We start from the raw sequence: 22,725 nt of genomic DNA on the forward strand, positions 1-22,725 counted from the left end.
TTGTGAGTTTGTGTGGGGGTTTATCTCATTGATTTATGGCTTTGACTTTGTTTAAGTGTCCTTGCCTGCTGGGTTTATTTATCTGAAAATGTTCATTAAATCTTTTAAATTGCACCTAGATTAAGACACACTATCCCTTAGCCACTAAGTCTTGGTACATACATTTTCATTAACAATTGAATTACTTCATTACTGTTTTCATCATGAGGAAAAGCCAACAACAGTTGTATTGTCTTTATTACACCTTCTTTACAGATTACCAATACGAACTAGAGCAAATCTATTAGTAAAACATCAACATTTCAAGTCTTAATCCCTTTATTTTGAAGGATGTTCTTGTGTTATCTTGCTTCATTTCTCATGTTGTAATTTCCTTTTCTGATGACCTGGTCCATCATATATCTTCCATTAATCTGTAAAAAGGGTTTTTAAACTACATTGTTATAATATTCTAAATATTGCCAGATAAAGAGAATTATTACATTGATTAATGTGTACGGAGCACATGATTTGGAGATAAAATTAATTAAACGCTGGGTATTACATTGAAATTAATTAAAGGGACACATTTAATATCCAAAACAAACAAAAATAATATCAGTATCAATATTACCAGCATAATAGTATTTCCTTTGATTAAGCATATTCTAATACAATGGGTGCTGTTTTTTTTAATAAATGAGTTGAGAATATTCAAGAAGTGAAGCAATAGGTTTTGATGTCAGGGTTAAAATTTCTGTGGACTACACATTCTTAATGTTTCCTCCTCCAAATGTTACATTTGTTCTGGAAACAAATATAATTAACCTTTCCTTTTTATTAGATTACCTTGTACCTGTGGTCTAATTTTTGTGTTCCATTTAATTTACTGCTGAGCACTTTTTCTTTTGTGATCAGCACAGAGAAGCACACTTTCTGAAGAGGTCACAGAACAGCTCTTAAGTGTCACAGAATGAGAAAAAATAATCACCTTGACAAGGCCTAAGACAGTTTCATCTGAGATATTTTGTTTTCTGTTTCCACTGTTTTATGAGTGAGGTCACTAGCTCCTTCCATTTAATTCAACAATTAAAATTTCCATATAAGCAGATTTTTCTGTGAGCTACAGAAAATCTGATTTAAGGTGATTGCTCCTGAGAGCCTTTTTTGTAAAGAATTCACTTTGTTGTACGTGTATGGGAACCCTACTTCACTGCACTGGATACCTGGTCATAGGACAGGTTATTGTACTCTAGGAAATAATACATTTCTGTGGTTGTGCACTACGTCATCAAACATTCCCGAGAGTTTCTGAAATGACTTTAATATGTACAAGTGTTAAGCTGATGTAATTCTTCCTCACATAATGAATCGGCTTGATCCACATCTCGAGCATCAGTGGACTGTGACTGAGGCTGCACAGCTCTGAGCTTGAATCCCGTACTCTTTTCTGGAGGAAGAGTTATCTGCCCTTGAGATAAGACTGGAATCTCATTTTTCCATCAACAGTAAGAGAGGAAGAGAAGCGCGTGATAAACAGCAGTAAGAAAAGTGTAGATGTGCGGGTTTCCACTTTTCCTATTTTTCTGCTTCTCAATCTCAAACCTTCTTTCATTAGTAAATACAATAGGACATTATTTCATTCTAGGTCCTTGGACCACCATTGATACTAACCAGTATGTACATACTGTTTTTTTTTGTCTAGTAGGATATGAGGCAGCTGCTTTCCATGTTAAATGTTTGCCATAACTCAGTCACTCCTTCGGGTAAGTTAAGTAATGCAGCAGTCATGTCTTCTCACACAATACCTTGCCTTGCTTTGCATAGGGGCTTACAAAAATTATTAACCCCCTACCATAACATAACAGTGTCTTTTTTAGTTGCAGCCACTTACTGAATGGTACATTCATTACATTTTTTTTTAACTTTTAGCAGCTTTAACCTTGCTATTCAGTTCATCCCTCATGTTTGTCTCAGGTCTGAGTAAATTATACATATTTTTTTAGTTTAGAACATGTCGGCTCATAGGCTTCTCTGTTTTCCTGGTACTGTACAAGGAGATCATTCTCTCTCATCCCTTTTCTCGCTTCATCAAGACAAGAAAGACAACCAGTTCTTGTGAGTCAGGTTACTTGCTCCTTATTGCCGACAAGACTTCCCTGTGCTCTGTTCTCACGTAAAAGCCAGAGCCATTAACTCACAGTTGACGATGTTGACAGTACAGGCTCTGAAACTAGACCTCTACCCTGTATATCACTTTATAACAAGCTCACTTACACAAAAGCACATATCCTCATTTTAACATTCAAAAGCTTTACAGGCATAAACAAAGTATAAATAACTTTGTTTATGCCTGTAAAGCTTAACAGAACACCACATTAGCCGAATAATTAGCTCTCTGGTGCGTGCCGGAGAAACGATTTATTTAGCTTTGTGCAGTTGCTTCGATGATGTTCAGAAAACCTGCCCATGTATGACAGATGGCCAGGTGAGACAGACTGAAAGGCAGCGTACCAAATTTTATAAAATGTTCAAAAAGCTTTTTAATATTTTAAGCGCTGCAATTTGCTTTGCTGTGATGCTTTAACAAAAAAAACTGAACCAGATATCATATTAAAGAAAAAATACCGTTTCAGAATCAGGGTTCTTCTTCATAGGAGTAAGCACAAGGACCCTGATAATTAGCGAATTATGAAACGATGTTTTTTTTTAATGCATTTTCTTTGCCCAAAATGATGTAAGGTTGTTAACGAATCGATTAATGCAATTAATACGATCTTCTCTCCTTTTGGACTAAGCCTCTGATATGCATTAGGCTTGTTTGCCTTAAATTTAAAAGGTTCATTTTAAAGCTTCTTCCTGTTTGCAGATAGCTTATCTGTAGATTTATGATTGGTATCCTAGGAGACGTAACAGCCTAGTTTCGGTCTGCCTGATAATAATCCTCAAAGTTTATCGCAACAGATGTCAAGGTCAGGTAATAAATTTCCTTTAAAAATATATTTACTGTATGTACATTTTCAACTTTAGATTGCCGTTATTAGTTGTGTTGCTAGTTAGCATGACTGAAAGAACTGACGAAAAAAGAAATGTGTGGGTGAATGACCTAGCAATTAAATAGTTTCTCTTCATGGTAAAGTTCTGCTGTTATTTTTCAATTTCAAACTTTATTTCCCATGGCACATTTCAAGGAACACATCCTTTGTGTATTTCTTTATATTAAATATGGATACAGAAAAAAAGTATGAAGTTATATTAAAATATACGTATTCCTTTTTAAACAAGGTAGGTCAATTAAGAACATGTTTTCATTAACAGGGACGACATGGAGACACATACAGAAGGGTATTTACTGGAGCAGTGGGACCGAGATGCTTGCTCAACGGAACAACAGCAGTTATTAAACACACCGAATAATGTTACTGTATGTTAAATGGATACGTTAAAGAGCTGCCATATGTATAATTTGTACAAAAAGACGAAGATACAGCTGTTCAGAAATGTACGGTATCTGTGCCAAAGCATTGCTTCTGTTTCAGTCTAACGTCCTTAAAACCTATATGGCAAAAGTACAATTTGATCTCATTGATCTCATGATATCTCAACCAGGATATCAGTGTTCTTTCTAAAAGTGGTAGTCAGGTATACTGTTTACATCTTAACACATCTTCCAGCTCTGAAACGTGTCATATGATTTTAATTTAAAATAATTGAAACCCCTGAACCCATCTCAGAACTAATTTTACTTCACTTATTCTTTTTCTATATATAAAAACAGATGAATAACATCTGTACTATGTCGGGATATTTCGCATTACGTTTGAAAGATTCCTGTTTATTTCCAGGGTCTTAGGCTGTACACAAATATTGCTTATGGTTGATTTCGTTTTTGTATCTTGCTGTTTGCTGTCTTGACACAAACCACATTCTATGACACAACACTTGACAAATAGCCTATGTCTTATAAAAGTTGCAACAAAAATGTGAGCTTAATATAGATCTTCCTTTTGATGCATGAGTGATGCACTACGAGAACGTCGGAACAAATTTCTTTTTTTTAAAAAAGTGAATGTTGCAAAATAATCCATTAGGGAAACTTCACAATATTAAATATTTTCCTTGAATCAATAAAACTGTTAATAACTGTTAACATTTGCAAGGATAATCACCTTGTTACAATAGTACCCAGGGAAGGGTTCGTCTTTTAAATGTATAAACATCACGGGTAGGCATCACAAACGAATCGATTTAGCTTTTATGATGTTTTATTAAGATGTATAAAAATTAACTTCCTAGATATAGTGTACAGTTGTACAGTTATCATTGGAAGGTTTAAGCTTTTATTGTTTTTACTTCCGCAGGAAAAAAAACCCCAAAGAATAATTTTAATTTCAAAGATAATTTTCTTATTTTGGAACACGAATGGGTACCACTGAAAAACGGCTCCGCTGCTAGGGCACTCTTGGGTAATGATTGATAGATTACCCAGGTCTACAAACGAATGGCTCTGCTAGGGTAAACTGCCATTCAAGTACATGACAGTTCGTCCTGCGGCTTGAACGAGTGCGTAAGAAAGCAAGCCACACGCCTGGTCTTACCTAGATGATCACCTCTTCTTCGAATATAAAGAAATACCTGTCTATCTCTTGACAAAATACCGAAGGCCATTAAGTATGAAGTTAAGTTTTTTGCACTGTCTTGTCCTTTCTTTCGAAGTCCTGAGAGTCGCTGGAGGTCCAGGCGCCGGACAAAACACCTGGGAAAGGTTTAACAAACTCCCCTTTCCAGAGGATGAAGCCTTTCTTTATAGCACCTTTCCAGAGGGTTTCATGTGGTCCGTTGGAAGCGCAGCTTATCAGAGCGAGGGGGCTTTTGAAAAAGACGGCAAAGGTTTGTCCGTGTGGGACACTTTCACCCGGGGTGGCAACAGGATAGCTACAGGAGACGTGGGCAGTGACAGTTACCACAACATCCACGGAGACATTCGTGCCCTCCAAAAACTGGGGGTTTCGTACTACAGATTTTCGTTTTCCTGGCCACGTATATTCCCCAATGGGACTCGCAGCAGCTTTAATGAAGCCGGGGTGAGTTACTACAGAAACCTTATTCAAAGACTGAGGGAAATAGGAGTTCAGCCAATTGTTACACTGTACCACTGGGACCTTCCGGAGAGTTTACAGCGTACTTACCAAGGATGGATCAATCCGGTTGTAGTGGACTTTTTTAAAGATTTCGCCGATTTTTGCTTCAGAGAATTCGGGGACGATGTTAAATATTGGATCACTATAGACAATCCTTTCGTTGTGGCTTGGCACGGATATGGCACCGGTTTGGTTGCTCCTGGCATCAAAGGTGATCCAGGGCTGCCTTTCAGAGTGGGTCATAACCTCCTGAAGGTAATGCACACATTCAGTATTTCTGATTTTCTTTTTTGAAAGTACTTAGGGGTTATGATGACTGTGGCGTAGTAATAAATTCCTGCTTAAACACTGAATTGAAAATGTTGTTAATACTGTACAAGCGTTTTGTAGATCCAGTTTTATAAAATGCTTAAAGAGAACTGTAGTGGCTTACAGAACGCAAAGAGAAATTGTATTACATTATTTAATTATTTCACATTATATATTAATGTATTGTTAATGTGTGAGATGCCTTTACTGTATTGCATTATTTAGTTTGTTTTAGTAGTAACCATACATATTGTAAATTACAAACCTCGGGCACTGTACACCTACTTTGCTTTCAAAGGCTGCGGCTACACAAGAGATGGTTTTCAAATAGCTCCCAAGCGTCAATCTTGAAAAAGCAGCCGGACAAGATGAAACAGCAGAGGAAATATACTAGGATCACATTGAAAGAGGTTTCTTACTGAATGTAAAACACTATCCAGATAAGGTAAACAATTAGTAAAAGTATTAGTACCAACGAGAGCGTACTGTAAATCGATTCTAGAGGAAGCCGAATTTAAAAATTGAAACAAATTTAAACTTAACAAAATTTGTTAGAAAGTCATGACATTAAGAAATCTGCAAACCTTTTGCTTGCTGAGTCACATGTTAAAAAAAACCTCAAATCACATAAGATGCAAAGAAAGGTCACCTGTTAACACCTGTTATAGACATACTTACCGCATATGAGGAGGTGTTATCAATTAGCGAAACGTTATTGTAATTAGGTAAGTACGATAATTGTAGAACCAAGCTGTTGTTGCTTAAATGTAGATTATTTGTCTTTGGAAATTAACCGATTATCAAAAAATGTGCGCCATCTGAGTTACTGGTAGTTTCATTATTGGAAAAATGCCATCCTCTTAACAAAAGAGCCTTCCGAATGTTGGCCGCTTTTGTTTAAACTACATCTGTAAAATAGATGTGACTGTGACCCCTCAGTAATAACGACATTTATTATTAGAAGGAGAATGATGGCCGTTTTATGCGATTTATAAAACATTACACTACTTCTCGACATTATTATGTATCATTCATTTCATTTTTAGTTTACATATAGATGCTTCATCTAAACACTGATCGTTCTGCATGCCGGAGTCTTCTCTGCCTGAAGACATGACTCACTCGAATATGCCAGGAACCTTAGCTGTTGATGATGTGAGTGATCAGTGAATGAAACGAGCCTTTTCCATTCTCTCTCCTGGTGTAAGATGTCTGCTTGAAATCACATTAAATATTCTCTCTATCCAGTCAGTCATATTCGACCTCGTATTAAAGTAGCAACACATCCTGCTGCGTGCCTCAGAATTTGATCAGGTTAGCAGGCAAGATAGACTGAGACCCATCAAACTGCACTTTGTCCCAAAGGCAGCGCTTGATCATTTGAGATTATGATCACAAGGCATAAGTCTAAAACTGATTTAGGCATAATATGCATGCTCTCAATAAGAGCTATATTTCACATCTGTAATAAGCGTAGACAGTATCTTCACCTTGCTTGGACTCATATTATAGAAACAGTAGGCCTTCATTATTATTTTTGTGTATGCCTAAAATATCATGTACAAGTAAGGTTTTTATATTGTGTATACATTTGGGACAGCACGGTGACGCAATGGTTTGCATTGCCTCCTTCTAGCACTGGGGCCTTGGAATGATTCTGGATCTGGGGTGCTATCAGCTATAGCACCTGTGCTGTGCTCTACCTGTGTTTATAATAATAATAATTGCTTACACTTATATAGCGCTTTTCTGGACACTCCACTCAAAGCACTTTACAGGTAATGGGGACTCCCCTCCACCACCACCAATGTGCAGCATCCACCTGGATGATGCGACGGCAGCCATAGTGCGCCAGAATGCTCACCACACATCAGCTATCAGTGGGAGAGCAGAGTAATGTAGCCAATTCATAGAGGGGGATTATTAGGAGGCCATGAGTGGTAAGGGCCAATTGGAAATTTGGCCAGGACACCGGGGTTACACCCCTACTCTTTTCGAGAAGCGCCCTGGGATTTTTAATGACCACAGAGAGTCAGGACCTCAGTTTTACGTCTCATCCGAAGGACGGCGCCTGTTTACAGTATAGTGTCCCCATCACTATACTGGGGCATTAGGACCCACATGGACCGCAGGGTGAGCGCCCCCTGCTGGCCCCACTAACACCTCTTCCAGCAGCAACCTTAGTTTTTCCCAGGAGGTCTCCCATCCAGGTACTGACCAGGCTCACACCTGCTTAGCTTCAGTGGGCTGCCAGTTGTGAGTTGCAGGGTGATATGTTTGCATGGGTTTTCCCCTAGTGCTCACATTTCCTCTCAGTCCAAACACATAGGGGTGGGTTAATTTTGGCCCTATTGCCAGTGTGTTTATTCAAGTGTGTGCCCTACAATGGACTGGCATCCCATCCAGGGTGTACCTTGTCTTGCACCTGTTTGTTTCCAGGGTAGGCTCTGACTGCCCCCTGACCCTGAATTGGATAAAGTGGTTAGAAAATGGATCGATGTATACAATAGATTTTTTTAGTATGTTAAAGACATTATAGCTAGTAGGTACAGTACATGATCAAGTTATTTCATACTGTTTTAGGGCATGATAGGAATTAGTGTAATTTTTGTGCTGTTTTCTCTTTCATGGCAGGCACATGCTGCTGTCTGGCACCTTTATGATGAGCAGTACAGGCCGAAACAGGGCGGGCAGATCTCCATCGCTCTGGCCTCCCACTGGATAAGACCCATCAAGACCCGAAGAGAGAGTATCCAGGCCTGCCAGTGCTCTCTCAACTTTGTCCTGGGCTGGTTCGCCAAGCCCATCTTCACAGACGGCGACTACCCGCCGTGCATGAAGAGCAACCTGTCCTCCAGGCTGCCCTCTTTCACCGAGGAAGAGAAGCGCGCCATAAACAGCACCGCGGATTTCTTCGCCCTCTCTTTCGGACCCGTTCTGAGCTTCCATCTGATTAACGAGAGCCTCAAGTTCGGGCAGACAGAGGATCTCGACCTGCGCAGGCTACTCTATTGGATAAAGGCTGAGTACGACAACCCCAGGATCTTCATCGTGGAGAATGGCTGGTTTGTCAATGGCAACACCAAGACGGAGGACCCCAAACACATGTACTACCTGAAAAGGTTTATCATGGAGACCCTAAAATGTGAGTTCAAGGGGCAATAGGAACAAGTAATAGGTTTATTCCATGCTGAAAAGAGAAGGAAAGAAACACGTTTCGGCTGTGGAGTCTTCTTCAGGTGTGATGTGAAGAAGAGCCTGAAGATGGGTCCACAGCTTGTGTTTTTCTTCTCTTTTCAGCATAGAATTAACTTTTACCTGTTCCTTGGCAGCCTACGCCTGTCGATGCAGCCACCCACCTGAGCTTCTTGAACCTAATCATAGTTAATTCAACACCATGGTTGTTGTAAATCATAACTGTAACATGATAGCCAGTGGGAAAATGACCTGACCTGCTGAATATCATAGCAGCAATGCCGTAAATTCAGTTTCTGAACTGTGGTAATTATCTACAGTATAAAAAGACTTCCTTACAAAATGTAGTTGTCATTTTCATCCAGTCTAGTATTTTTCTTATTGATTAGGTAACATAGGAAGGTGTTTTATTTCACTGCTGAGAGACAAGTGATATATTACAGTGCATCAAATGAAACATAGAATTTTATTAATGCACATAAGTTTTTACGAAAGTAAACTATATAGATTTTGGATATTGATTGAATGTGTATGGTGTCATATGGTTGTCCATGACTGACTGTAATATACTAGAGTGACTCTGTTGCATAAGCACTAATTTACCTTGTTAGTAAGACAGTTGGGAACAGGAACTGAGGTGAGGTTTCCTGTTGAATATCATCAGGAAATCTTGAGGTCCAGCTTGTACTGTGCCCAACTGTGTTATTTGTGGCTACGTGTTATTTGCCTGTGACCTTCACAGCAGACCCCTATTGATGAGAAGCATTATAATGAACTTACCCATGTCATGTCAGTTCAATAAAACGTTAGTTCTTCTGCTACAAAAACAATTCTGTGATTTTACTGATAACAGCATGAATCTGTTGCAGTTCTAAGTGCTGCATTTCTTTTGATGCTCAGTATACCATACATTAGATGCAAATAGGAATGACTAGATGAAGACTGAATTAGAATTCTATGATTTGCTCAATAAAGTGTGGGAAACTTTACAGTAGAGAAAAATTGTTGGAGGTAATCTGCTATTTTGAATTGTTATTTAGCATTTCTTTATGAATTATGAGAAGTTCAGACATTCATATGCCCTGTTGGGACTACATCACTATTCTTTTATTATCACTTAACCTTTATTGCAGATACAGGGCCTATGTCTTAGCTATTGTGACTCAAAACATCGTTTCTCTTTTTCTGTAGCAATAACGTATGACAACGTTCGAGTGATGGGCTACACTGCCTGGTCTCTGGTAGATGGCTTTGAGTGGTCCAGGGAGTATGGCATTCGCCGGGGTTTATTCTATGTGGATTTTGACAGCCCAAATTTGAAAAGAGAGCCCAAGACCTCAGCCTTATTCTACCAGAAACTGATTGAGAAAAATGGCTTCCCTCTGCTTCCGGAGAACATGCCTGCCACAGGAGTTTTTCCCTGCAACTTTGCCTGGGGTGTAGCTGCCAACTCCATACAGGTAGGTAGATATTAACAGGAGTTTTGAGTGTGTTTGTAATGCTGAAAATCTAGATAAACACTTTTAACATATGATCTCCCCCACAGCTGAATAAAGTTGGTATTTTAGCGGAAGACATGCATGAAATTCCTAGGCTCAAACATGCTTTGCTAAACACTTGTGCTTATAACCAGGTTCCTTTATTGACTCACCAACTACAGTGTACTAAGAGGAATGAGTGATGAATGCGGTCTTTTAGTTCCTTGGTCCTGGGATCAATTTGAAAAGGAGCTTGGAACAAATCATTTGGAACTTGGCATTACTTTATATCAGAGTAAGACACTTTTTAAATAATGTAATGGGATAACACCATAAGTATAACAATGCTATTTAAAAGTTTAGATCTTTTACTCATAGTAAGCAAGCTTATATGAGTACTCTCTTTGCCAAGGCTTCGGAAATAATACCTTCATGGATAATAGATGGCTCTTGAAAATAGCATATTTTTAAATTTTATGGTCTTGTGGAACATTATAGTACAGATAAAGTAGGAAATTGTTAGACTGACCTTCAGGTGAAGTATTGATGTTCCAAACAAAATACAATTACCAACAACAGCTGTGAATGTGTTAAGCATTGGTTTTACAGGAGGATTTAAAACATATAGTAATACAATTTAACACATATTGTAATAGGTTAGAACATGACCTGGTTGTTTGAAAATTAAAAATAAATAAATAGCAGCTCAGCACAGCACTGTCGGTAAGCATGGGATGGGCAAGGATACTTTGTTGAGTCACTAAAATTTAGCTTACTCGGTCAAATGCAAAGAGCGTTAAGGGCAAAAGCCTTTATTTGCATATAGTGAGACTTTGCTGTCATGAATAGAGCTATTGAGAAATAATTTACCGAAATATTCTCTGAGTTTGAACTTTTGGAATCTCAAATTCTTATCTGACTTCATCTCTTAGTTTCTTAGAACTTCAGCACTTATAACTTTTTGTAGTAGTCTGTGACTGCAGTACGTCAGCTTTATAATAATCAGGAAAGTTCGGTTACACTTAATGTACATTTCTGACTTTAACATAATTTAACACAGATCAGTTATTCACATCAATTGATGGCTGTTAAAAAGTGGCTTCTGATTACCTTCATACAAGTAAGTCTGTGATTAGTCTCTTTTTAAGAAGACTCACAAGGCTAACAAAACACATTGTTCTAATTGAAGGAAAAAAATATAATTCACACAGTCTTTTTTTTTCTCGGTAGATGTTTAGTGAAAATATATATGATGCCTTTTAAAACACAAACAATTGTAATAATCTGCAATGCACTCTACCATATTGAAATTATGGTAATGTAGTGAGGTACAGTTCAATTGTGGTAATTAATTAATAGGCTGGATGCACATACCATAACTGCAACGTAAATGCAGTTTACATCTGGAGAACTGTATGAACAGCATACAGCTGTGGCAATTGTGTTAGTGTTGTGGATGATTCAGGGTTATCTATCCCTTTAGCTGCAGGTAGAGAAAAATGTGTTATCTGATTGATCACAGATAATAATGACCTGACCTTTACCACAACCTTGCTGGTATGTTTAAAAATTTTCCCAGGAGAGAAAAGGTTTAATACCCCTCTCACTCACATTTCGATCCCTTTTTATCGCAAACTGTGGAATCAGAGAGAAGCTGCTGAATAACTTTATTTTCTTTGTATAAACTGAATGACCCCAGCAGAATCGAAAAACAGGAGCATCTTTCTGTTTGTTTGATTTGACTGCACTCGTGTGTATCTGAGTTCATTTACCTCAGCGTGGAGATGTAAAAGGAGGAGAGTTAAACAGCCCACCTGAAACATATTGTAGAGGTCTATGAAGATCACACAGTGTACAGATCCAAAGATTTTCCCTTTACCTGTAACTTTTATATTTGGAACTTCACTGGATTGAGCATGTTTCCAAGTGATGTATCTCATTTCTTTTGTAAGAAATATGCAACATCATTTAAATAAGCTTGCTGTAGAATACGTACTCCAAACACTTTTTGGATGTTGTTGCATTAATTTAAGGTGTAACTATTTGTAAAAGACAAATTGCCATTCCCTGAGATACAAGCAATAGAGGGACTAGCTCAGAGCTCAGGTTATGTCTGACTCTGACTTCAGCCCTGACATCATTAGCTGATGATGACAAGAATCCCATGGTGGGGACTCACATTTAACTCAGTGCTGCTGTTTTTTATTTTTTATTTTGGAGAACAAAACAAAACCATTTTACAAATAAACCACAATTATTCAGCCTTACTTTTACAATATACTTTCAACTATACATCACAAGCAAAAATGGTCTATTCCTTTCTTCCCCTAGTAGTTTACAATTATATAACTTTTAAACAAAACTATATACATTCAAAATGAGGAAGATGTATACATTTATGAATATGAAAAGGGAGGAGACTATATAAACGTACCTTATTAAGTTTCAGTTATTTTGTATCTCAACAAACTTCGACCTTAAAGGTTTAATGTACTGAACCCATCTAGACCAATTTTTGACACTTTTTTTCATTTGTACTTTTAGTGAAAATGTTATTTTTTCCATAATATATATTTCCTTTATCAATTCAATCCAGTCATTCATTGTTGGTAAATCTGGTAGAAGCCACTTTCTTGTTATAGCTTTCTACCCTGCTGATATAAGGATTCCAAACACATATTCGTCAGATCCCCTCCAATCACAGTTCAGTTTGACAAAATATAAAGCCTCAAATGTAAAGGGTACATTCTTTTCAAATATAGTTTCCAGGGCCTCATGTAACTCCTTCCAGAAAAGCCTTATTTTAGAGCAGTTCCAGAATATATGCCAGTGATGCTGCTGGATATTTCTATCGGAGTAAGTTGGCCAGAGTTCCTTTGGTTCACACTGAAACAGTGATCCCATGGACTGGGCCACTGCTGGCTCACAGCAGTGAGGGATGTGCCTCTCCTCCAGTCGGCACTGACATTTTTGGAAATCTTTGTGGAGCTTGTAGTATATCAACAGAAGAATAAGTAAATGAGTGTGTGTCAGTGCTGTCAGCCCTTCTTTGTTCCTTTTATCATTACAAGGGTAGTCACTGAGACAAAAATGACAACTGCCTAGTACAAATTGAGCATGTATATAATCACTTCCAGTTTATAAAAAATATAGAAGCATGTGAATATGTTTTTTTTTGTGTCTTGTGCTGGTTTTGTTTTCCAGGTGGAGGTGACCCCCTCTCAGTTCATTGATCCTAATGTTTATATCTGGAATGTATCAGGGAATGGGGAGTTGAAGAAGCTGAGCGAGGCCAGGGTGTCATCCCGTCGCAAAACACACTGTTCAGACTATGCAGCTATCCGGTACCAGGTCTCTCAGATACGCAGGATGCATGTCTCTCACTTCCACTTCTTCCTCAACTGGTCATCCATCCTCCCCACTGGCAAAGTGTCCGAGGCCAACACAACCCTCCTGGGCTATTATAAGTGCTTTGCCGCTGAGCTACTCCAAGGAAATGTGACTCCTGTTGTCACTTTGTGGCACCGTACTGCAAAGCACTCTGGGTTGCCTGCCTCAATGGATGCCAAGAAAGGGTGGCAGAGCATGGAGACAGTGCTTGCCTTTGTCAAATACGCCAGGCTATGTTTTAAACATCTAGGGGATCATGTTAAGATGTGGATCACCCTGAACGAGCCCAACATGGGAAACCCTGAATACATGGTTGGCCATCATCTCTTGAAGGCCCACGCCCTGGCTTGGCACGTGTACGACAAAGAGTTTCGGGAAGCCCAGAAGGGGCAGGTGTCCCTCACTTTGCATATGGACTGGGTGGAGCCGGCCTATTCCTTCTCCCGGGATGACGTAGAGCCAGCCATCAGGGTCCTGGATTTCCGCATTGGCTGGTTTGCAGAGCCCATATTTGGGGACGGGGATTACCCAGAAGGAATGAGGAAATGGCTCCAGCAGCGCAATACCCTAGACTTGTTCGGCTACCACCTCCCTGTTTTCAGTGAGAAAGACAAGAAGCTTGTGAGAGGGACCTATGACTTCTTTGCCTTAAGCCATTTCACCACCACGCTGGTCTTTGAAAGGGTGGAGGAGAAGTTACATTATGACGACAAGCTCGAGGTGCACTACTTACTGGACAATACCTGGGTGAGGTCTCGGGGGAGAGTTCCTGTAGTGCCCTGGGGCCTGCGGAAGGTGTTGAACTGGGTGAAGACAAAGTATAAAAACGTGCCCATCTACATCATGGCCAACGGAGTGGATGAGGATCAGGCCCGGCTGCAAGATAACCTCCGCATTTACTACATCTACAACTACATCAACGAAGCGCTCAAGGGTAAGTGGTACCTGAAACTCGCAGGCCGGTTATTTTCCAGGAGCCTCTTTTTGATGTAGATGTCACAGGCTACAACAAAAAATGAGCCTTGTAACGAAAAAAAAGTTGAATATGTTTTTAAATGTTTTACTTTTTATTGTTGTGTAAAGTCGAGCCTTCGCTCCTTAGGAAACACTTGGAACAGCTACCTTGTTGATTATTACACTGCGTGGTGTACATGATTTTAAGTTGTAGAAATAAGCTGGTTTTTAAAATATTTTTCTATAATTGCATTTTCCCATCACTTTCTATACTATCTGGGCAAGATAACCTACACAATTGTATAGCGTTAAGAACTGTGTGGAGATCTCATTTATAATTTGCTTTGGGGCTCTGACTCTTTCCAGTAGCTAACCTGCACATTCCTGCTTGAACGGAAAACACAAACGTCCCTAAAGTACAACTTAATCATTAAGCTGTTTGACGTGCTTGCCAAGAGTGGACTCTCACGAACCTGCACGGTTTCTTTGGGGAGCTGAAGCTTTTGAAATCCCTCCTATTCACCTTCCTAAAAGGATCTACTGTACAATGTTTCTTTAGAAGAAAACCACAGAACTACGCAATGGAACTGACAAAGGAAATGGGACCAAATGCAGTTTATAAACAAACGTGTTTGGGATATTTCCATTTTTAAGTTTTCATTTTTCTGTTAATCATGGGGTCCTTGCTTGTAACTTATATATAAAATGATAGGACTGTAAAATTATTTTTTGTGAAGTATGGTATGACTGTAATGCTCCGTTGCAAAGCTATGGCTCATAAATATGATAGTCATTACCTCAAGTGTACGACAGTACGTAAATAGCAAATGAGTTCCAGCATCTTCCAGGAGATGGCGCTATAAACCCTTACGCGTTGTCTGCTAGGACTGCAGGATCTTCCCTGATTGTAATAGTTACTAAGCACTGTAATCCTTTGGGACGAAAAGTGGTATATAAATGCCAGAGTGCTTCATATATAGGACAGGTGTCAATTCATCCCAAACTGAAGTGCAGCACCCACTTAGATGGCATGTAGCATGGCTGTTAGGCATGAACAGCCACACTGTATAGCAAATCAGGTGGAGAACTGAGGAATAGTTGAATTAAGGGGTTTGGACAGGCCAGATTCTGGGGTTAACATCCCTACAGCATCGTGTCATGGCTTAGCTTCTTGTTTTTTATTTGATTATTTGTTTTTCATTATTACCTAAATATAACTGCTATTGGACAGAGCAGTGACCCAGTGGTTAGCATTACTATCTCTCAGTGCTGTGGCCCTGGGGTGCTGTCTGCGTGGATTTTGTACGGTGTCCCTATGTTTGCGTGGGTTTCCTCTAGGTGCTCCTTTTTCCTCCCACTGTCCAAAAACATACTGGTAGGTTAATTGGCTTCCGGAAAAATTGGCCCCAGTGTGAGTGTGTCTCTCTGGCTGTGTGTACCCTGCGATGGACTGGTGTCCCGTCCAGGTTGTTCTCTGGCTTGTGCCCATTGCTTGCTGGGGTAGGCTTCAGTTCCTCGGTGACCCTGAATTATAAGAAGTGGTTAGAGAATGGACTGATAGCTGAAATAAATAAAAAAGTTGCTGAATTAGTATAGGACCAGAGTTGTAATAAATACCTTATGTGTCAAGGCAGAACAAATAATAAATCCTGTTAGTCTGCTTCAATCTTTACACATCCTCTCAATCAACAAATATGTTTTATTGGAGTTGTTCTGATAAAATCTGGAACAAGTTCGCAAAAATCACAAATAAGAGGAGCAGACAACCATAATAACAAAATTTAGTACAATAACTGAGAAAAATGTATGCCACACCTCAGGTTATTGACTCACCGAACACTGTGTCCACTCTTTCAGCTCACCTGCTGGACGGGGTGAACCTCCAAGGTTACTTTGCCTACGCCTTCAATGATCAAAGTGACCCTGGCTTCGGATTGTACGGGGTCGTCCACGATGAGCTCGTCGTGAAATCGTCCCTCATGCACTACAGGAACATCATCGACCACAATGGCTTCCCCAGCACTTCGGACGGCCAGCAGGAGTGCCTGGAAAAAAACGATTACTGCCCCGAGTGTCTCTTCCTCACAAAGCGCCCAGCAATTGCTTTCGTCTCCTTCGTTGGCGCAGCGTTTGTGATCACAGTGGGACTCATGATCTACTACTCGAAAAGATACAAATAGGGCAGCATGCCAAAGTTGTTTTTCAGGAACTGAGTGAGCTTACTTAAAGACCAGCACAATAATCACTGCAGCAACGCTTGCACTACCTACTACTACAAATCACAGTTCTGGCCTGGGGAAGAGTGTGCTGTGAAAATATGAAATGTAGAGAAGTCTTAAATGAAGTGATGCAGACCTGCGCATTAGAAGAAAAAAAAATCACTGACACGTTTTTAAATTCATCAATGCAAACCCTTGATTGCTCAAGAAACTGCTGGATTCTAGATGGTTTTTTTTTGTATTGCGTTACGAGATTAAATTCTAATATAAAGTATATATTTAAAAAAATGTTTGTGTTATTTCTGGTTGTTTTAATATATTTTTAGACTGATATTGTTTATTTTTGTTTCTTAAATGTACATTTAATATTTAATTTAAATGTCTGCATGTGTAAATGGGTCTCTCTAATAAACGCCTGACAAAATTTGTCATTAACGTGATAGAATAATAAAAATGTATTTTTTGACGAAAAAATAACCTTCATCGGATTTATTTTGTGGTAGTTGTGGATGGATGTTTGCCCGTTATGCCTTCTGGCATGTAGGGGCAGCAAAATCCTGGTGCTGTTTCCATAAGATTAGTTTTTTACAGGACAGGGCTGTTCGCCTTGTGCCCAACCTCCAACATGGAGGATCTGGCGCCCAACATGGGCCACGAACCCACTACCTTGAGATTAGGAGTCTCATGCTCTACCAACAGCACTAGTCAGGGCCATGGTAGTTTTGGTAGATACTAAATGGTTTTAAGATACTAAATGATAGCAGTAGATTAATTGTCTAGTCCTGGATTTTTAGGCACCTGAAGAAATACTACTGCCTGGGCTTATGTAACCTAAACCAAGCTGGACAGTGTGGGGATGGAGGACCTCTGAGGAAAATCAGGTTGAAGTGGTGCTGGAGGACCAGTAGGTGGCACTCTTCCTTCTCAACCACAATTTCTAAACCAAATATCCTAGTATAATGACTGAGGACACTATGCTGTAAGAGCTCCTGTCCATCTCCGTCATATATTAATAAATACCTATTCCACAGCACCCCTAGGTGCACAACTAGGTCACCTTCTGCAGTGACCGGGCTAAATACTACTTTGGGGTTGCACAACGTGACCTCCCAAAATTCTCACTTCTCTGCCTGATCTGTTGCGGAGCTTCTGGGGTATAAAGGATGCCATGTGAAACCCATGAGCGTGCTGCACCTCAATGGTAGATGAAGAAGGTTCCTCCTATATATGTAAAACATTTTGGGATCCATTCGCTCCTAGTTCACAGTAGTATAGATCTTTGAACCCCCACCACACTCCCAAAATTCTATACACACACACACGCACACAGTTGATCAGCTGTTCAGAGCAGCCCGGAAAACACTATTTGGACAAAACCAAAATAAGTGGGGCCGAGGAGAGGTAAGAATTGCTTCCTCGCAGCACGGGGGCCCTGGGTTCAATTCCGTACCTGGGAAAGTATCTGCATGGTATTCGTCTGTTCTCTCTGTGTCTGCATGGGTTTCCTCCAGGTGCTCTGGTTTCCTCACAGTCCAAAGACATACTGGTGCTTTAATTGGGTTCTAGGAAAACTAGTCCTTGTGTTATTGTGTGTCTGTGTTGCTTGCTGGGATAGGCACTGGTTCCCCTGCGAATCTGTACTGGATTAAGACGGATAAAATAATTTGTGGAATTATTTCTGGTATTCGGGTTTCAGAACACATTAAAATGTAAAAACCTCTGTCAATCCCAGCCTTTTATTTGGAGTATGCTCGTTTTCGTACTATGGGAACTGCCATTAAGTTTCAGGTTTGTTAATTGTGATTTGTACAAGAGTAAAGGTTTTTATGACCTTTGCCCTTTATGTTCTTGCTTCCTGAAAATATTCAAGTGAGAAATAGTCTTTACTGTTTTATTTTTTCGCAGAAGAGCACATCTTTCTCCTTTTTTTTTCAAAAGTAATGTTTACTACAACTCAAAATTGTTTACAAAGTAATTAAATACGGTACACGCCACAATCATAAGTTACTAAACAATGGGTTTAGGCCATTAGAGGTGTAAAAAGTTGCCCTCTCTGGCTTCCTGGGTTCTTCTCAGTTTTAATTGCGATTGTTTGAAGGTCTTTCTAGCATATTCGACTAGCTAATTAGGCAGAGAAATGTAAGGTCTTAAAAGACTGACGGCGTTCACTCATGAGGTATCTTAAGCAACATAAATGTTGTATGGATATAGGGTGTCATTTAGAGTGTGCCGATTTCAAAAACATGCGCGCATGCAGTGTTCAAGAGATGATTAGCTTTCTTTCTAGAGAGACCCCACCTCTCCAGTTGAGTTTCCCAGATGTTCGTTTAATTAACTACACGTGCAATAAAATAATAAGAATGTAATTAACATCTTCACGGGAATCGTCATTTCACAGGTGCACTCGTGAAGAGGTTTCAGTGTGTAGTTAATTAAATGCAAAACAATGTGTTATGGTGCTAAACGTTAACATGATACAATTAAAATTTCCGTAGTGCTATTGCTAACCCAGTCCGAAGTTTCAAGGAACGAGTGGCGGTGAGTAAATTGATTTTGTTTGGAGGGGTCATCTTATACGCAAATTCGTATACTTGTCGTAATGTATAGTCGTTTTTTTTTTGCATTAATTTTATATAACAGTGTCCCGTAAATAAAGTCTAGAGACTAGCCTTCAGTCCTGGTAATACTACGTGTATATGAATCAGTGTGTAACTCATTTGGATTGCCTGTATCGTAGTGTTTTAGATAAATTTACCTTTCCTATTTACAATTACGGATATTTGGTTCGTTTTCGCATGAGAGAGCATGGGGTTTTAAAATAAGATTGACCTAAGAGCTTGATGTTGCCCATTTTCCTTCTGTAAATTTGATTATTTCAGCGTCGACCGTTTTGTACTCGACGGGACGTTTTCCCGTGTTTATTGGAAGTACAGTCTAAAACTGTAAACACGTCTTAAAAAGTCTGTTCTAAATGTTAGTCAGTCGTATAGATTGCAAGAGGTGTGTAGTTAAGTTTTACGTTGTACATTAAAGCAAAAATATGTGCTTTTGCTCACCTGCATTTTAATAAGTGCAGAAACAGGTTGTGTTGCGTTTACTCTTACAAACTGGTACTCTGGGCCAATGACAAAAATGCATCTAAGAGCGTCCATGGATAGTACATGTTTTGGGGAATTTGTAAGTTTTTAAAACGCAAAACGACAGTTCTTGTTCCTGCAAAACGTGTGCTGTACAGTATTTTAATGTATATTTATCCAAGTCTGTGAACGTTACTACTTGATTACCTCGGGTCCATTGTTTTCATACTCCTTTCCTTTGATGTTGGTTGAGTATTCTTAAAAAATACTTCTTAAACCCTCACAACCTTTTGACATGCAACCTGTTTAATCATGTAAATTATCCATGGCGAAATGTGCAGGCGATTCATTAACTGCCATGTTGTTGACTTAATTAACATTTCTTACTAGTATGAATACACTTCAAGTATGTATGCATGCAGTCGTTTCAGAATTGGCGTACAATCAAATTTGAAGATTTAAAGAAACCCTGTTAGCCGAAGAATCTTTCGACTCCTCTTTGTACAGCATTTCTGACGGTACCGAAGGAACACACGAGTGATCTGTGTATCTTTTGGATCACTAACCACAAGGGGGCACTCGATTGCGTTTTTTTTTCGCTTTAACACCAAGATAATTCATCCGTTTTCTAACCGTTTCTTCCCATTCAGGCCGGTGGGGAAGCTGAAGCCTATACCGGCAAGCAACCTTCGCAAGGCAGGGTACACCCTGGACGGGGCGCCAGTCCATGGCAGGGCACACACACACACACACACACACACACACACACACACACACACACACACACACACACACCAGGGTCGATTTCCCCAGAAGCCAATTGTTTTTTTGTGTGTGGAGTGTGGGAGGAAACCAGAGCACCCAGAGAAAACATGCAAACTCCATGCTGATAGAATTGAACCCCTGGCCCAAGTGCTGTGAGGCATCAATGCTAATGACCATGCCACATCAAGAAAATAACATGCTGAAGGAGGCTGTCACTCGGAGATCCCAATCAAATTGAAGCCCAGACCAGGCTGGTCCCTGCATGTCTTCCGTGGATGCCATTGTATCACAGCGGTCAGTGGAAGGTTAATGGACACATAGAGCTTTAACAGTGATCTCTCCACCTGCTGGGTGCAGGGGAACGGTCTAGACCAGTAGAGATAGGGGGTGTGGCTGCCAGGCATCATATTTTTTGGGGGGGCCAGAAAATGTCATATTGGAGAAACAGTGCACCCCCCCTCTATCCCTCTTGTTTATTGTCTAGAGCACAGAGTTAAAAACGGACTCGTTTCCTAGAAATACATCGTAAAGCGCAACCAGAGTAAGATTATGATTTAAAACAATGACATAGGCATTCAACAAACCTAGAGTTGGAGACACACGAGATATTTTCAAAAGCTTAATTTTAAGGAGGGAACACTAATAACGTTAAGATGCATGTCCTTACAAAGACAATAAATATGGACACCTTTACTTGATAAAGAATAAATGATTGCTACAAGAACATCTAATAGGAACAGTGACTACCTATTAGAACAAACTAATCTGTCTTTCGCAAAGATGTAGGATGGTTTCAATGGATCGGTTCGCATGAATTTAGATCTGTGGGGGACAAAAAGGAAATCGTCGTCAAGCAGGCGTAATATTCACGTATGCAGTGTAATTAAAAGATCTTGATTTGCAATCAAAATGAAGTTGTGTTCTCCTTTGTAACAGACGAAGACAAAAATAATTTTAAAAATCAACACAAAAAAATCATATTACAGGCCTCTACTCGAAAAAAGTGAAAACTTTGTATTTACAGTATAGAACTTTTCATCCCAAAGAATGCAAGAGCGCAATAAATATAGCTGGGACCCATGTCATTCACCACTAAAGTGCAGTACGTACTGAGGGTTGAGGGATATCTAAACCCAAGTCGAAAATACAAAAGTACACTTTTTAATTTTTATTTAACAATTAAAAAGAGAAAATTAGTAAAACACAAAGGGTGATAAAACTTTGATCAGGTAGGTTCACTAAAATTAGGACTAGAATCTAGACGCGATAGAAAAGGCTTTCAATTCCGTGACTTTACCATGCATTTTCATTACGTGATGCATGTGTGTACCTGCTCCCACACAACACACAAAAGCAGCAAAGAAACGACTGAAGAATCTAACTTCATAGTTTATTTAAAGTGGCGCAGTTAAAAATTTAAAAAGGCACAGCGAAAAGCAACCTGGACTACACGCTCTCTAAACTGCCAAGGCAAAGGAAGCTATATTACCACCCGTTACATATATTTGTTTTTATCTGGAGTCAAAAGAAGCAAATGCATACTGTACACCACCACCCTAAAATAATACGATACCAACAACTTACGGGGTTCTGTGTCAATAACCTGTTATTCTATTACATTGCGAGAAAATGCTATTTAGCCCGTGTATGTTTCTCGTAATACAGCCCAATACTGTCTTTCCTTTTACTAATGTGTCCATTTCGAGAATGGCCTTAAGCTATATCCTGATATTTGGTTTATTATACCAGTAGTGTGTATCTACGGCAGGTCTAAATAATGACATTGAGCTCCCCTACGTAACAAGAATCTAAGAATCCCATCAACCTGAAAGTGAAATGTAAAATGAGAGCCTCTCCTAACGATTTTGCCTTTGGATTTTAGTTTTCACAACGTCCTTGGAAGGGATCGAGTTCCCATATAATAACGTCCTTATAATGAGGTGCAAAAAATACACATTATAATCCAAGGCCAGGCCACACAGTTTGAAACCTCGCAGAGCGGCGTTTAAACGCACAGTTCCGATTTTTTTGACGTTATTTACATATAAAATTAACAATTTTTAACTCAAACAATCGCCTACTTACAACTCTAGCATTTATCAATTTGCATATCCATATTCAGCATATCCAGTTTCATTGCGATGAAACAATTGGTAACTATTTTAAAGAGCAAAATATGTTCCAATAAGTGTTCTCGTTTAACTTGAAAGCCCAACCA

The 22,725-nt window shown here is 39.4% G+C and overlaps 1 protein-coding gene and 1 long non-coding RNA gene across 4 annotated transcripts; one reads left to right on the plus strand and one right to left on the minus strand.

Moving 5' to 3' along the window:
• Positions 1 to 325: 325 nt before the first annotated feature.
• LOC148658355 (uncharacterized) lies at positions 326 to 5,797 on the minus strand. Of its 2 annotated transcripts, none has more exons than XR_015940051.1 (3): positions 5,715 to 5,797; positions 5,169 to 5,369; positions 326 to 413 (listed from the first exon to the last, which is right to left on the minus strand). It is a non-coding gene; the product is annotated as an uncharacterized LOC148658355 (long non-coding RNA). The 2 variants fall into 2 exon arrangements; XR_015940052.1 differs by having other exon boundaries at positions 5,695 to 5,791.
• On the plus strand, positions 2,757 to 17,142 carry kl (klotho). Of its 2 annotated transcripts, XM_088639425.1 has the most exons (7): positions 2,757 to 2,956; positions 3,298 to 3,403; positions 4,696 to 5,375; positions 8,064 to 8,574; positions 9,816 to 10,084; positions 13,307 to 14,426; positions 16,304 to 17,142. In XM_088639425.1, the coding sequence occupies exons 3-7, from the start codon at positions 4,809 to 4,811 to the stop codon at positions 16,624 to 16,626; spliced, it is 2,790 nt and encodes a 929-aa protein (XP_088495551.1). In that variant the 5' UTR covers positions 2,757 to 2,956; positions 3,298 to 3,403; positions 4,696 to 4,808; the 3' UTR covers positions 16,627 to 17,142. The 2 variants fall into 2 exon arrangements, with proteins under 2 accessions (XP_088495551.1, XP_088495550.1); XM_088639424.1 differs by lacking the exons at positions 2,757 to 2,956; positions 3,298 to 3,403 and having other exon boundaries at positions 4,288 to 5,375.
• Positions 17,143 to 22,725: the final 5,583 nt, after the last annotated feature.

This window comes from Lepisosteus platostomus, chromosome 7, assembly GCF_059453375.1.
Source record: "Lepisosteus platostomus isolate fLepPlt1 chromosome 7, fLepPlt1.hap1, whole genome shotgun sequence".
In the NCBI taxonomy this organism is placed as follows: Eukaryota; Metazoa; Chordata; class Actinopteri; order Semionotiformes; family Lepisosteidae; genus Lepisosteus; species Lepisosteus platostomus.

Coding starts and splice junctions, on each gene's coding strand:
- kl (XM_088639424.1), top strand. CDS start 4,653: ATGAAGTTAAGTTTTTTGCACTGTCTTGTCCTTTCTTTCGAAGTCCTG. Junction 8,575..9,815: donor TATCATGGAGACCCTAAAAT/GTGAGTTCAAGG, acceptor CTTTTTCTGTAG/CAATAACGTATGACAACGTT. Junction 14,427..16,303: donor CATCAACGAAGCGCTCAAGG/GTAAGTGGTACC, acceptor CCACTCTTTCAG/CTCACCTGCTGGACGGGGTG.